The following is an 11358-nucleotide window of genomic DNA, read 5'->3' as shown; positions in this document are numbered from 1 at the left end:
ACAGCCCATGAATGCTGGGAAAAGGGTACTTTTCTCTGTAGGGACTGCTAGTAAACCTTGGACACTGGAATCCTACCTACCTCTTGGCAAGGGCCTATCTGACTGCAAAGGAAAACCACCAGGAAGACTGACAGAGGCAATATCATTTGAACTTGGAGACAGCTGTGCCTAAATCCTGGGTTGCTCAGGCACATGCTGAAACCACTTTGAATTAATGTTATAATCAGGAGCATCCTGGCTGAAGCTGGGAGCTGGATGACAGTCTCAGCCAGCAGCCTGTGGGTTTGGTTTGAGTTGCAATGTGCACACCCATTCCCAGAGCTGCTGTTCTGGCCTGGACAGCCCTAGGCCTAAGTTTTGGTATGGTCTGTACTTAACCACTGCATCTTACATCAGGCTCTCCAGGAGCTGAGCCCAAGACCAGGATTCTCACACAATGAAGGAAATGTCCTTAGGGGAACCTGTAAATAAGGGAGGCAGGAGGGCAGGGGCAGGAGCTGAGCCAGGAGGTTGTCTCAGCAGACAGAATTGTCTCACCCTGAGGCAGGCAGGCCAGGCCCTTATACCCCTGCCTCAGTCGGTGCTGGACTGTAGCTGCCTCGGGAGCAGCATATAACCTAACAGGTGTTTCTGGGCAGTGATTCTCTAGAGAAGGAGACAGCTGTGAGTTGGGTAAGCAACACCATCATCATAGCTGGGCATGTGTTGCCCAGGCCCAGGAGGTCTCTGAGCAAGGCACCAATGGCCTCCACCTCAGCAAAAGGATCCTTTTGGAAGGTATATGCCTATGATTTCCTACACAATATTCAATTTTTATTTGGAGTTTTCAGAAGGATCCCAGAAAGGGCAGCCTGGTAACCCTTTCCTCGTCGGGAGTCTCCAAGCTTCCCAGGAAGAAGGAAACAGGCAGAGGATTAGTACCCAAACCCTTGTGTTGTACACAACCCTCCCCAAACTCCTTTGCAGAATGCAAATTTTTTTTTTTTCAGTGCTGGGTATGGAACTAATATAATTCCCACCCCTCTTCCAAATACTGGGGATTGAACTCAGAGGCGTTCTTCCACTGAGCTATATCCCCATGTCTTTTTACTTATGTATTTATTTAGAGACAGTGTCTTGTTAAGTTGCCGGAGCTGGCCTCAAATTTGCAATCCTCCTGCCTCAGCCTCCCAAGTCACTAGGATTACAGGCATGCCTCACCATGCCCAGCCCGGGACTGCAGTTTAACACTGTTTGTAGCATTTGTGGGTCACACTAGTTTAAGTGCATCATCTGGCCACCCCAGATGTGAGGGAAGTTGGAAAATATAGTTTCTTTACCTGAAAACTAGCAGAAAAGGGACAAAAGCAAAAAAGTCCCTGACTATAGGGCCTGAGAGTTAATTCATTTCAGCATCTGTAGGTAGCCTGATAGGGCCCAGAGAAGTTCTGGGGACATCTGAAGTCACATAGGACAGGAGGGGCCCACCCCACAGCAAACTGGTCTCCATGCTCCCAAGGACACAAACAACATGAAAACAATGTCAGTCTCAGTGCATGTGGGTTTATTGAGCACAGTACTATTCCTAGTGCTGGGGAAACCATGGGGGAAAATGGATGACCAAGTGCCAGTTCAATGCAGGGGCAGGGTAGGGACTGGATTCTTTCACTCCAGGGGGTGCCCACCAACCAGCATATCATGGACAGGAATCACTCTGCCAACATTAGTTCTGGGATGCAGTTTTTGCCTAACTGGGAGGGTGACCTCAAAGGCTGCAGTGCTAGAGGGAGTCTATTTCCATGCATTCCTTAGGGTGCTACCTGCCTGGGAGGCTGACACAGTTTCTTAGAGTTCCAGGAGTCCAGATGGTAATCTTGGGATGCTAGTGAGGCCTCTACAAAGGTGACTCTCCCTGTGCCTCCCCAGTGAGAGAATCCAGTTGTCTCAAGGTCTGTGAAGAAAGGGACCTACAACCAAGATGACTATTGATAGAAAACCAGGGTTTTTGCTGGCAGGCCCCCAGTCTCCAACCCTCACTCCAGGGCATGGGCACACAGGTGTCCAGATGGGCAAAGGGCAGGTGGGAGGGCTAGCCAGTCACTTTTCAGGGGGCAATAAACCAGAGACATGGTCCTGAACTCCAGGCAGTAATGTGTAGTCACCTTGTGGTCCAAGGTCTGCTGACTTAGAGCAAGGACTGGAGAGCCAGAACAGGGAGTATGGACTGCAAGGAGCTCCCTTCCAGGGGCCTGTCGGCCAAGGACACCTTAGGAGTTGGAGCAGAGTGAGGACTGGAAATAGGAGCCTGGCACTGCTTTCTACCTGCACCCCGTCCCCAAGCCAATCAGGCTTCCATCTCTGCAGGTCTGGGTAGGAAATCTCAGAAAGCGGCAGTGCAGGAACTGACTGCACCTACCTGTAAGAGGCGCTGCCCAGGGTTGTGGTGGGAATCCAGCTGGTCCTGCAGGATTGAGGGCCATTGGCTGTCAAAGGATTGTATGGCACCATCTATGGAGGAAGGGGTCCAGGGTGGGCTTGGTTGGGAACCCCAAGCACAGCAAGTTCCCCTGACATCTTCAAGGAATGTTGGGACAAATGGGAGGTGCATGCTAAGGAATAACAAAATAAGGACAACTGTACCCAGAGTGACTCACTATTCTAGTCCTCCATCCCGATAGGAGGTGACAATTATACCCCCATTTTACAGATTAACATAAAAAGGCTTACAGGAGTTAACAAACTTTCAGCTAGAAAGTGGCAGAGTCGGGTTTCAAACTCAAGATCCCTAACTCTCAGATCATTAGGACATTAGGACCCCATGAGAGGAGCTCACCAGAGGAGGGAGGTAGCACATAAGAAGGGCTGGAAGTAGAAGTCTCCCCTTGGTCAATCCCAGGCCCTGAGCAACTTGTTTTAACTCTTGCCCCCTCCCGACCTTAGGGACCTCAGCCTTGACACTACTAGGATTCTGTGACCTGGTCTCCAGAGACAGCGGGACACGTTTCCCACAGGGGTACGATGACAGATAACAGAGGAGAGAATGTGCTTGAATGACTGCCTCAAGAAGCCTCAGTTTCCTTCCTCTAAAAGAGACCCTGCCAGCCAGGCGGTCACCCGAGCTCTCGCGCCATCCCTGCCCCTCACCCAAGCAGCGGTTCCTTGTAAAGAGCCCCCGGAAGGCTTCGCACTCCTCATGCCGGTTTCCGCTGGCTCTGCAGTCGCACCAGGGAGCCACCCGCGCGCTCGTGTTGTCCACGTAGTTGGGGGTGATCGCGGTGCCTGGGGGATCCCAAAGGAGGGGTCATCGGCCCATACTGGCAGAGGCATCTTCTGGAGAGCCCCGGCCGACGCCCGGATCCCAACCATGCGTACCCACCAGGCCCGCGTAGGCGCGCAGGCAACGGGGGCCCTGGTCCCGCAGGCAACCGTCTTGGGAGCTGGGGGTCCACGCGCAGGAGGCCTGAAAGGCTAGGAGGCGGGGCCTGCGCGGGGTGGGGCGGAAGGGAGGTGAGCTGGCAAGAGGATCCGCCCTGCTCAGCCCAGGAGACCCGCCCAACCCAGCCCAAGTCAGCCCCGCCCCGCGCACCTGCAGACCAGGCTCTTCTCGCAAGCGTCCAAGGCTGAAAGGCAGGAGGGCGGTTCATGGCCCAGCGCCGAGAAGGCGCAGGCGGGCACGAAGGTTTGGCGCCGTCGCTCGGCGCACGCGGGGCTCGTACATGGACAGAAGAGCAGCGCATGGGTGAGCGCCTGAGGACCGAGGGAAAAGAAGCGGCGCAGGGCGCGGTGGCAGCGGGAGCGGGGGCAGCTCCCGTGTGCTACCTGACCCAGACACTGAGCCACGTACTTGGTGCGCAGCCGCTGGCACAGCGCGTTGGCTGTACACGCCTCTGCAGCGTCCACGCAGCGGTTCCCCCCAGCGGAGCTTGCAGACCCTGGTGGAGGTGGGGGCAAGCTTCAGTTCTCTGTGCACCCTACGTACTCTTTTCACCCCGCCACATCCCCGGAATTTGTGGGATGCTCAAGACCCAAGCGGGGACAGAGAGATGACCAAAAGTTCAGCTGATTGGTACCGGCCGGACCTCGTTCACGGAATGGGTAGCGGCAGGTTCTGCGAGCCTTTGCAACAAGTTAGGGATAGATGGGATGCCTGGAGGCTGGTCCGCACCCTCCGCAGAAGCTAAGGCCCATAACTCTCCAGGTACCCCCGCACCCACAACTGCAGCACTTATTTTTTTTTAAATTAATTTTTATTGTAGGTTGTTCAAAACATTACATAGTTCTTGATATATCATATTTCACACTTTGATTCAAGTGAGATATGAACTCCCATTTTTAACCCAATTACAGATCGCAGAATCACATCAGTTGCACAACCATTGATTTACATATTGCCATTCTGGTGTCTGTTGTATTCTGCTGCCTTTCCTATCCTCTACTATCCCCCCTCCCCCCTCCCCTCCCCTCTTCTCTCTCTACCCCCTCTACTGTAATTCATTTCTCCCCCTTATATTTTTCCTCCTTTCCCCTCACTTCCTCTTGTGTGTAATTTTGTATACCCCTGAGGGTCTCCTTCCATTTACATGCAATTTCCCTTCTCTCTCCCTTTCCCTCCCACCTCTCATCCCTGTTTAATGTTAATCTTCTTCTCATGCTCTTCGTCCCTACTCTGTTCTTAGTTACTCTCCTTAAATCAAAGAAGACATTTGGCATTTGTTTTTAAGGGATTGGCTAGCTTCACTTAACAATCAATCAACAAGTAAATGCAGCACTTATCTAGAGATGAATTCACTCGATGCTTCCCACCCTCACGGGCCCTCCCTAATGGGGAATCAGTGAAGCTTCCCGAAGACCTGGCTAATAGTGACTTATCCGAAATGACACTGAGGACAGTGGCCGCTCATCCTTTCTTTTTGGCACAATAGAGGGCCAGACCTTTCCTCTTCCACTCTTTCCCCACATGGAGACTCTTTGGTTCTATAGGTTTCTAGTTCTCCCTCTTTCCTAACCACCTACTGTACCTCCTTCTGTCCTCTGTGGCAGAAGGTGTCATCCCTCCCTAGTCCTTCCAGATGTGCCCTCAGGGGGTCTAACTCATCCTGCCCAATCTGGACTCTGGCTTCCCCAGCCTCTCCACCAGCCAGGCAAAAGGATTCCCTGAAAAGGCTCAGGCCACTGGAGAGACCACTTAGACCTGGCTGCGGAGTGTGATTTCAGAGAAGTCCCTGATGGCAAGCTACAGGAGCTTGTCATCAGGGGTTTCCATGCAGGTATGATCTGGTAACAGGTGATACCCTGCTTGAAGCAGAGAGGGCTTCTGCCACAATAGAATCACACAGGTGGAGTAGACAGAGAGCAAGCTGTGCTCACATGTGCCATCCATCACCTGTGAATCCAGGCAAGCCATGGTATCCTGAAGTTAGGATTTGGCAGATCCATTCTAGGACTTGAGTCATTGAAACCAAGCTGACTCTTTCCCCTTTCCCAGCCCTTTGCTGAAACCATTCCCCAGTCTGAATATAAAGGGCCTAACCTGGCCCCTCATCTGTCTTGCTATGTGTGACTTGCTGGGCAGGGGCATGCTGACTCAGGGCTGGGAGCAGGGCCACTCTCTGGCACTTGCCACCTCTTTCTTCTTAGATTGTGGATTGGATGGCTTGGATCATGGTGATTCTTGCTGTGGCTTTGGCTTGAAGGACAGACTCTAAAGGCTTGGAATAAGTACACTAGTGCAGGGGGCAGATGGGAGAGAGCCCTCTCCCCTGCCCCACCCAGAGGCCCAGAGGCCCAGAGCAGCCTGCTCTCCTGCTTTGCTGGGTACATGCCCAGCCCTCAGCCATGCACAACAGCACCTAGTGCCACCTGAGGTCTTGTAACCACCTGTCCTTTGCTTACCTTTCTGGGAGCACCCTTGCATCCTCTCCACTCTCAAAACAGCACACCTCAGCTTCAAGATATCCTGTGCCTTAAACCTCTACCAGACCCCATTCTTCATACCACACCAAGCCCCAGAAAGTCACCCCTGCTTTGTGTGGAGAAGGGGTAGTTAGAGGGTGCAGCAGATGAAAGGCAGTGAGACACTGAAGATGCCGGGCAATGAGCTGGTGTGAATCTCCAAGACTAGGAACGGAGCACTGGGCTGGGGCAGAAAGACAGCTGGGGGAGGGGAGGCAATAGGCAAGGAAAGCACCTGGGGCAGAGGTACCAAGATGGGATTTAGGAGGTGGGTGTTTCAGCTAGGCCCAAAGATTGTGTACATAGCATGCGTAGCAGGGCACACTGCTAGGCTTTTCTCTGGCTCCCCTTTGTGTGTTCCTGCTTTTCCTGGAATCTTTCTCTCACCCATCAGAACTGCCTCTGAGAAGCAGGACAGAAGGCCAGGGCTCAGGACCCAAGGGAGGAGACAGGTGCTCACCCAGTAGTAGTAGCAGGAGCAGCAGCAGCAACACAGGCCCCAAGCAGTGTGCCATGCTTGACCATGAACAGAGAAGGACCGCTCCAGGCAGAGTCCCAGCTGGACAGTGCCCCTAAGCAGAAAAGCAGCAGACACGCAGATGTGTGCTCTGACACATGCACTCTGCTCCCTTTGGGAGGAGCCTTTGCAGAGGGAATGATCCTCCGCCCTCTCTGTCCCCACCCCAGGCTGCCTCTTCAGGTGTATCCAGAGTCATGAAATCTAACACCTGAATATGACAGACCCATTGCACTAGTGCCCCTGTACCCTCAAAGCAACACCCACACAACCCAAGGAGACTTTGCTAAACTTAACTTTAAGAAACCTCCTAACTTTCCCCCTTTTCTTTATACTTTTATTGTTGACCTTTTGTTAAGTAATTTTAGACTTGTATAAAATTTACGAAAATGTTAGCTCTCTCTTTATAACTTTCACAGAGCTTCCCATAATCTCACCATCTTACATAATCATAGTACAACTGTTAGAACTAGGAAATTACCATTGGTACAATACTGTTAAATCATAGACCATTTTGAAGCCCCTGATTTTCCCACTAAAGTTCTTTTTCTGTTCCAAGATCCAATCTAGTTTCCCACATGGCATTTAGTTGTGGTCTCTCCTTAGTCTCCTCCCATCTGAAGGAGTTTCTGGGTCTTCCCTTAATACTATCCTTGATGCTTTTGAAGAACCCTGGTCTTCAAAAGGCATGCTTTGTAGAATGTTTATTTAATGTTTTCTTCTGATCTGTATGAGGCAACATTGTTTTGACTAACCAAAAAGTTATTTTATCAATAAATGTTGATATTAAAAATTTCAACATTGTGATTTTAAAAACACACAAAAAAAGAAATCACATCTTCTGTCTTGACTTCTAACCCATCGTCCCAAATTTTCAAATCTTATTCAAATACTCAAATATTATTTCAAATTTACCAAAAGTAGCATATTTGTTGCTCAATATAAGTTTTTATAGGTGTTCCACCTCTGGGACAATGTGATAAAATGGGTTTTAAGGCAAATACAGTAGAATTCAGCTAAAAAGGTGCAGGTCAGAATGAAATTCCTTATTAGAAGAGCCCATGAACAATTCTTTCTTCTTGGAAGAGATTATTTGAGAGTAAAGAGAGTGTTAATCTCCTAGAGAGAGTTTAACTCCCAGTGAGTTAAAAAATTATGAAAGAGAGAACACAGACAAGATAAAAACCTACAAATTTTCTCTGACATTCTCCTATAACATATTATTTATTTTATTTTTTACAGTAGTAGGGCCCCTCATGTGCTAGGCAAGAATTCTATGACTGAGCTATATCTCCTCCCTTTTATATATAATGTATTTTTCATTTTGAGATAGGGTTTCACTAAGTTACCCAGGCTGACCTTGAACTTGAGATCCTCCTGCCTTAGCCTCCTGCATTGACAGCAGGCTGTCATTGCTATTATCATTCTATAAAGCGTACAAATCTATGTTTGGCATGGATACATTTTTACAAAGCAAGCTGACACTGACATCTGTTGGGAGCCCCCTCTTCATCTTTGTGTTTTGCATAGGTCCAAGTCCCTGTTGGACAACTGGGTATGGCTTTTGCTTGGGGGACGATGAAGTTGGAGGATTAATGGGGAATCAGTGAGGGAATCTCTTGAAGGTCATCCTAGAAGCAAATACTTCACACAAGAGACATTTTTTGTCTGGCATGCATTCTTCCTTTTGGTGATAAAGTCTGTCTCTTCTTTTGTGGAAACCACTCCTTTTCCAGTCTCAATCTTTGTGGCTGTACTGCCTTGGTCACCTCAATCCTCCATGACCCCAGGCCCTACAGTAAATTACAGCAATAGTGATTGGTTCATGAATGAATGTGTAACCCAAGCTGGACTAATCAGTTAATTCTGGGACTATCAAAGGTGTCATCTTTGCATTGGGTTGGAGAAAAGGAAGCCTGAAGTTACCAGGGACATCTTGAGGAGAACCTGAGTAAGAGTCCAACTTAGAGAGAAGCAAAGTCAAGATGCAGAGCGAGAGGATGTGGAAGCTGATAATATCTGTGATGTGAGCCCATAGGTGTCTCTTTCCCCAAAGCTCGTTTGAATTAGATTTCTTTCACCTGAAGTCAGAAGACCCTCTTTAGGACCACATAGGAGTATTTCTCTCCATGATTTTTGTTGTTTCTATTAATCTTTAAAACAGAAGCATTCGAGGACTGAGGATATAGCTTAGTGGTAAAGCACTTGCCTAGCATGTGCAAGGCCTGGGTTTCATCCCTTGCACTGAAAACAACAGCAAACAAACCAAAAAAAGGAAACCCAAGTATTCAGTGTATATTCTAAGAACCGCAGTCAGCCTGTCCACCCTGGTCATGGTAACGCATCTATCTGTGGTCTGCTATGGTAATTTGCTGTCTGTAATCTGCTTCATGAATTGGGAAGCTACAGTAGGCTTTCTGCAGCTGATGATCATGGCCCCTGAAGCGTAGTGCAATCCATCATGCTGGTGCAGTGGGTTGTGTTTCATTCTACAAAATCTATTTGCTTTCTGGCCCATGGAAGGGGAGAGTAGATGAGGAAAGGACACTCAAGACCAAGGTGGGACTACACAGGGCAGCCACCTCTTCTACCTCTGTAGGTGGCCACCACCACTTAGAGGTGTGAACACTCCCCTTTTTTCGAGTAGAGGACTCAAGATGGGGGTTGAGGGGGTGAGAGATGACTGCACACTGGAGTGTCAGAGGAAGGACACCCACCCCAGGGGCAGACATGAGCACCTGGCAGGTGGGTGGCCAAAGACAGTAAGTCGTAGTTGAGTTGGGCCAGTGCCCCCCAGCTTCAAGTCCACTGCCCCTCAGCACCTCTGCTCAGCTCTAGGTTGCCAAGGCTCCCTCTGTCTTGCAACCACTTCTGTACCTCTATGCTCTCTGCCTGGTGCCAGCTCTGCTCTCCCAAGTCTCAGTCCTCAAGTTCTCCACCCTGACCCAGGGGATCCCCAGGCTTCAGATGTGCCTCTCCCCTCAGACATGGATTTCTCCTCCCACTGCCCTCTTTCAACCCATCTGGCTCTTCCAGAAGTCTCCATTTGGTGGGAAGAGTGGAAGCAGTGGTCCTGGGTACTCTTAAGAAATAGTCAAGAGCACTGAGTTTGGTCTCCCCTAGGGTCCTTTGTGGCTTGAGTCCCAGGAAGTTTGAATACCTTTTCCTGAAGGCCAAAAGGGGAGGCAGGTATATATTAATCATGTTTTTTTATTCTCTCTACTTTGTGTCTGTGTGTTTGACTGGGTATCAAAACCAGGGCCTCCTGCATGCTCGTCAAGCCCTCTACTGCTGAGCTACATCCTCAGTCCTTTTGGTTTTGAGAAAGGGTCTTGTCTAGTTGTCCAGGCTGGTCTTGAACTTGCGATTCTCCTGCTTTTAGTCTCTCAAATATCTGGGATTATAGCTGTGTCCCACCACACACAGCACAAATCGGAGACTTTTAAACTTTATCTGTTTCCTTGGTTATGCCTGGTATTCCACTGGCCAATCTGATTTTGTGCCAGTGCCATAATGATCATTGTAGCTTCATAAAATGTCCACTTTTGGGGAGGCACAGTGGACTCTTTTATCCCCACCCCCAATTTTTTTTTGGTCTAGATACATTGTAATTTTAAATAATTTTATTTATTGAAGGAACAAAAACATGGGAATTTTATTTTTGCTGGTGAACTATAGAAATGGAAATACTGTTTTCTTTAGAAATACTGAATGTCTTTATTCAATTCTTCAAGACTGGAGGGCCATGACCATGCTTCTGGTGGAGAGTCAGCTTACAGAAGCTAATTAAGGTTATAGAAAATGCTTGGTCTCCGGCACTCTGGAGAAAAAATGCATTAGCAAATGAAGTACAAATAACGTATTTCAAGTGAAACTTATCAAGAGGGCGAGCTGGATCTTGTCAGTAGGTCTCTTTTTTCAATCTCGTCAGCTCACATCAGGCAGAGTGGGTCCATCAGGATGTGGATGAGTCTTGACTCAAGACCATCAGCTCCCAGCATCATACAGGAAGAGATTTCTGCTTTCATGGTACAAAGGGTCCTCGAGGTGGCCACCTGATGGTTTGCTGTGGGAAATACAATTGTGTGGTTCTCGTGTCAGCATCACCCTTATGATAAGTCCCAGAAGAGAGCTACGTTGCTTTTGTGCCTAGTGACTTTACTAAATTCACTTATTAGTGTCACTGGCTAGGGGTCTCAGGGTCTCTCTTTAGAGCAGAGGAAACCTTCATTTGAACTCTCCAGGCTCTTGACCATGGTCACAGAAAGGAATTTCAGGACACTTTAAGTTTTAGTAGCAGAGGAAGAGGTTGTTTGAAAGCAAAAGATACACACTCTAGGAGCTGAGCTGCCTCTTAGGTGGGATGTGGTTTATAATGTTTAAGGGAATGAATATTCAGAAGCAGGGGTTCAGTATGGATAAACTTTTCCGGGAGGCTCTTCATGGAATCTTACCCAACTTCATTAGCATCAAATCATGCAGCTAAGGGGTGGATGACAACACATGGTAATCAGTCGAAATGAGCAGAAAGGTCAAGTTTGGCCAGGAGGTTCTTCTGGTGTGCCTGTGTATGAAACCAGTGGGAGCTGGCTTGGAGAGCAAGGCCATCTTTTGGTCATAAAGATTGGTCTTTATGACCAATCAGGTTTTGCCCGATCAGATAGTGGCAGGATTCCTGGGACTGAGGCAGATCCCAGGCTGTCTGCAGGAGTCCTTCCTCCATACCTATTTCCCCCCTACCCTATCTCTACCCTATCTCATTAGTTTTAATATTTTATCTATAGATTCTTTAGAAATTTTAGGAATACAATCATGCCATGAATAATGATGATGTTTATCCTTTTCAACCTTTATTTATTTATGTACTTACTTACTTTTTTGTGTGTATTTTGGTAGTGGTTAGAACCTCC

The 11358-nt window shown here is 48.6% G+C and overlaps 1 protein-coding gene across 1 annotated transcript; it reads right to left on the bottom strand.

Moving 5' to 3' along the window:
- Positions 1-2164: 2164 nt before the first annotated feature.
- Gfra4 (GDNF family receptor alpha 4) lies at positions 2165-6446 on the bottom strand. The gene is made up of 6 exons (XM_076848984.2): positions 6392-6446; positions 3566-3911; positions 3352-3461; positions 3124-3258; positions 2396-2487; positions 2165-2245 (listed from the first exon to the last, which is right to left on the bottom strand). Exons 1-6 carry the CDS (start codon positions 6444-6446, stop codon positions 2165-2167), a joined length of 819 nt encoding a protein of 272 aa, XP_076705099.2.
- Between the last annotated feature and the right edge of the window lie 4912 nt (positions 6447-11358).

Source organism: Callospermophilus lateralis, chromosome 3, assembly GCF_048772815.1.
Source record: "Callospermophilus lateralis isolate mCalLat2 chromosome 3, mCalLat2.hap1, whole genome shotgun sequence".
NCBI classification, from domain to species: Eukaryota; Metazoa; Chordata; class Mammalia; order Rodentia; family Sciuridae; genus Callospermophilus; species Callospermophilus lateralis.
The sequence above is the reverse complement of the archived record's forward strand: the minus strand, read 5'-3'. Positions and strand labels throughout refer to the sequence as shown.

Excerpts from the sequence above, each read along its gene's own strand:
- Gfra4 (XM_076848984.2), bottom strand. The coding sequence starts at position 6,446 with ATGGCACACTGCTTGGGGCCTGTGTTGCTGCTGCTGCTCCTGCTACTA. Across the intron at positions 3,259-3,351 it reads CGCCTACGCGGGCCTGGTGG|GCACCGCGATCACCCCCAAC; the intron begins GTACGCATGGTT and ends GGGATCCCCCAG. Across the intron at positions 2,246-2,395 it reads CTGGGCAGCGCCTCTTACAG|GTGTCCTTGGCCGACAGGCC; the intron begins GTAGGTGCAGTC and ends CCAACTCCTAAG.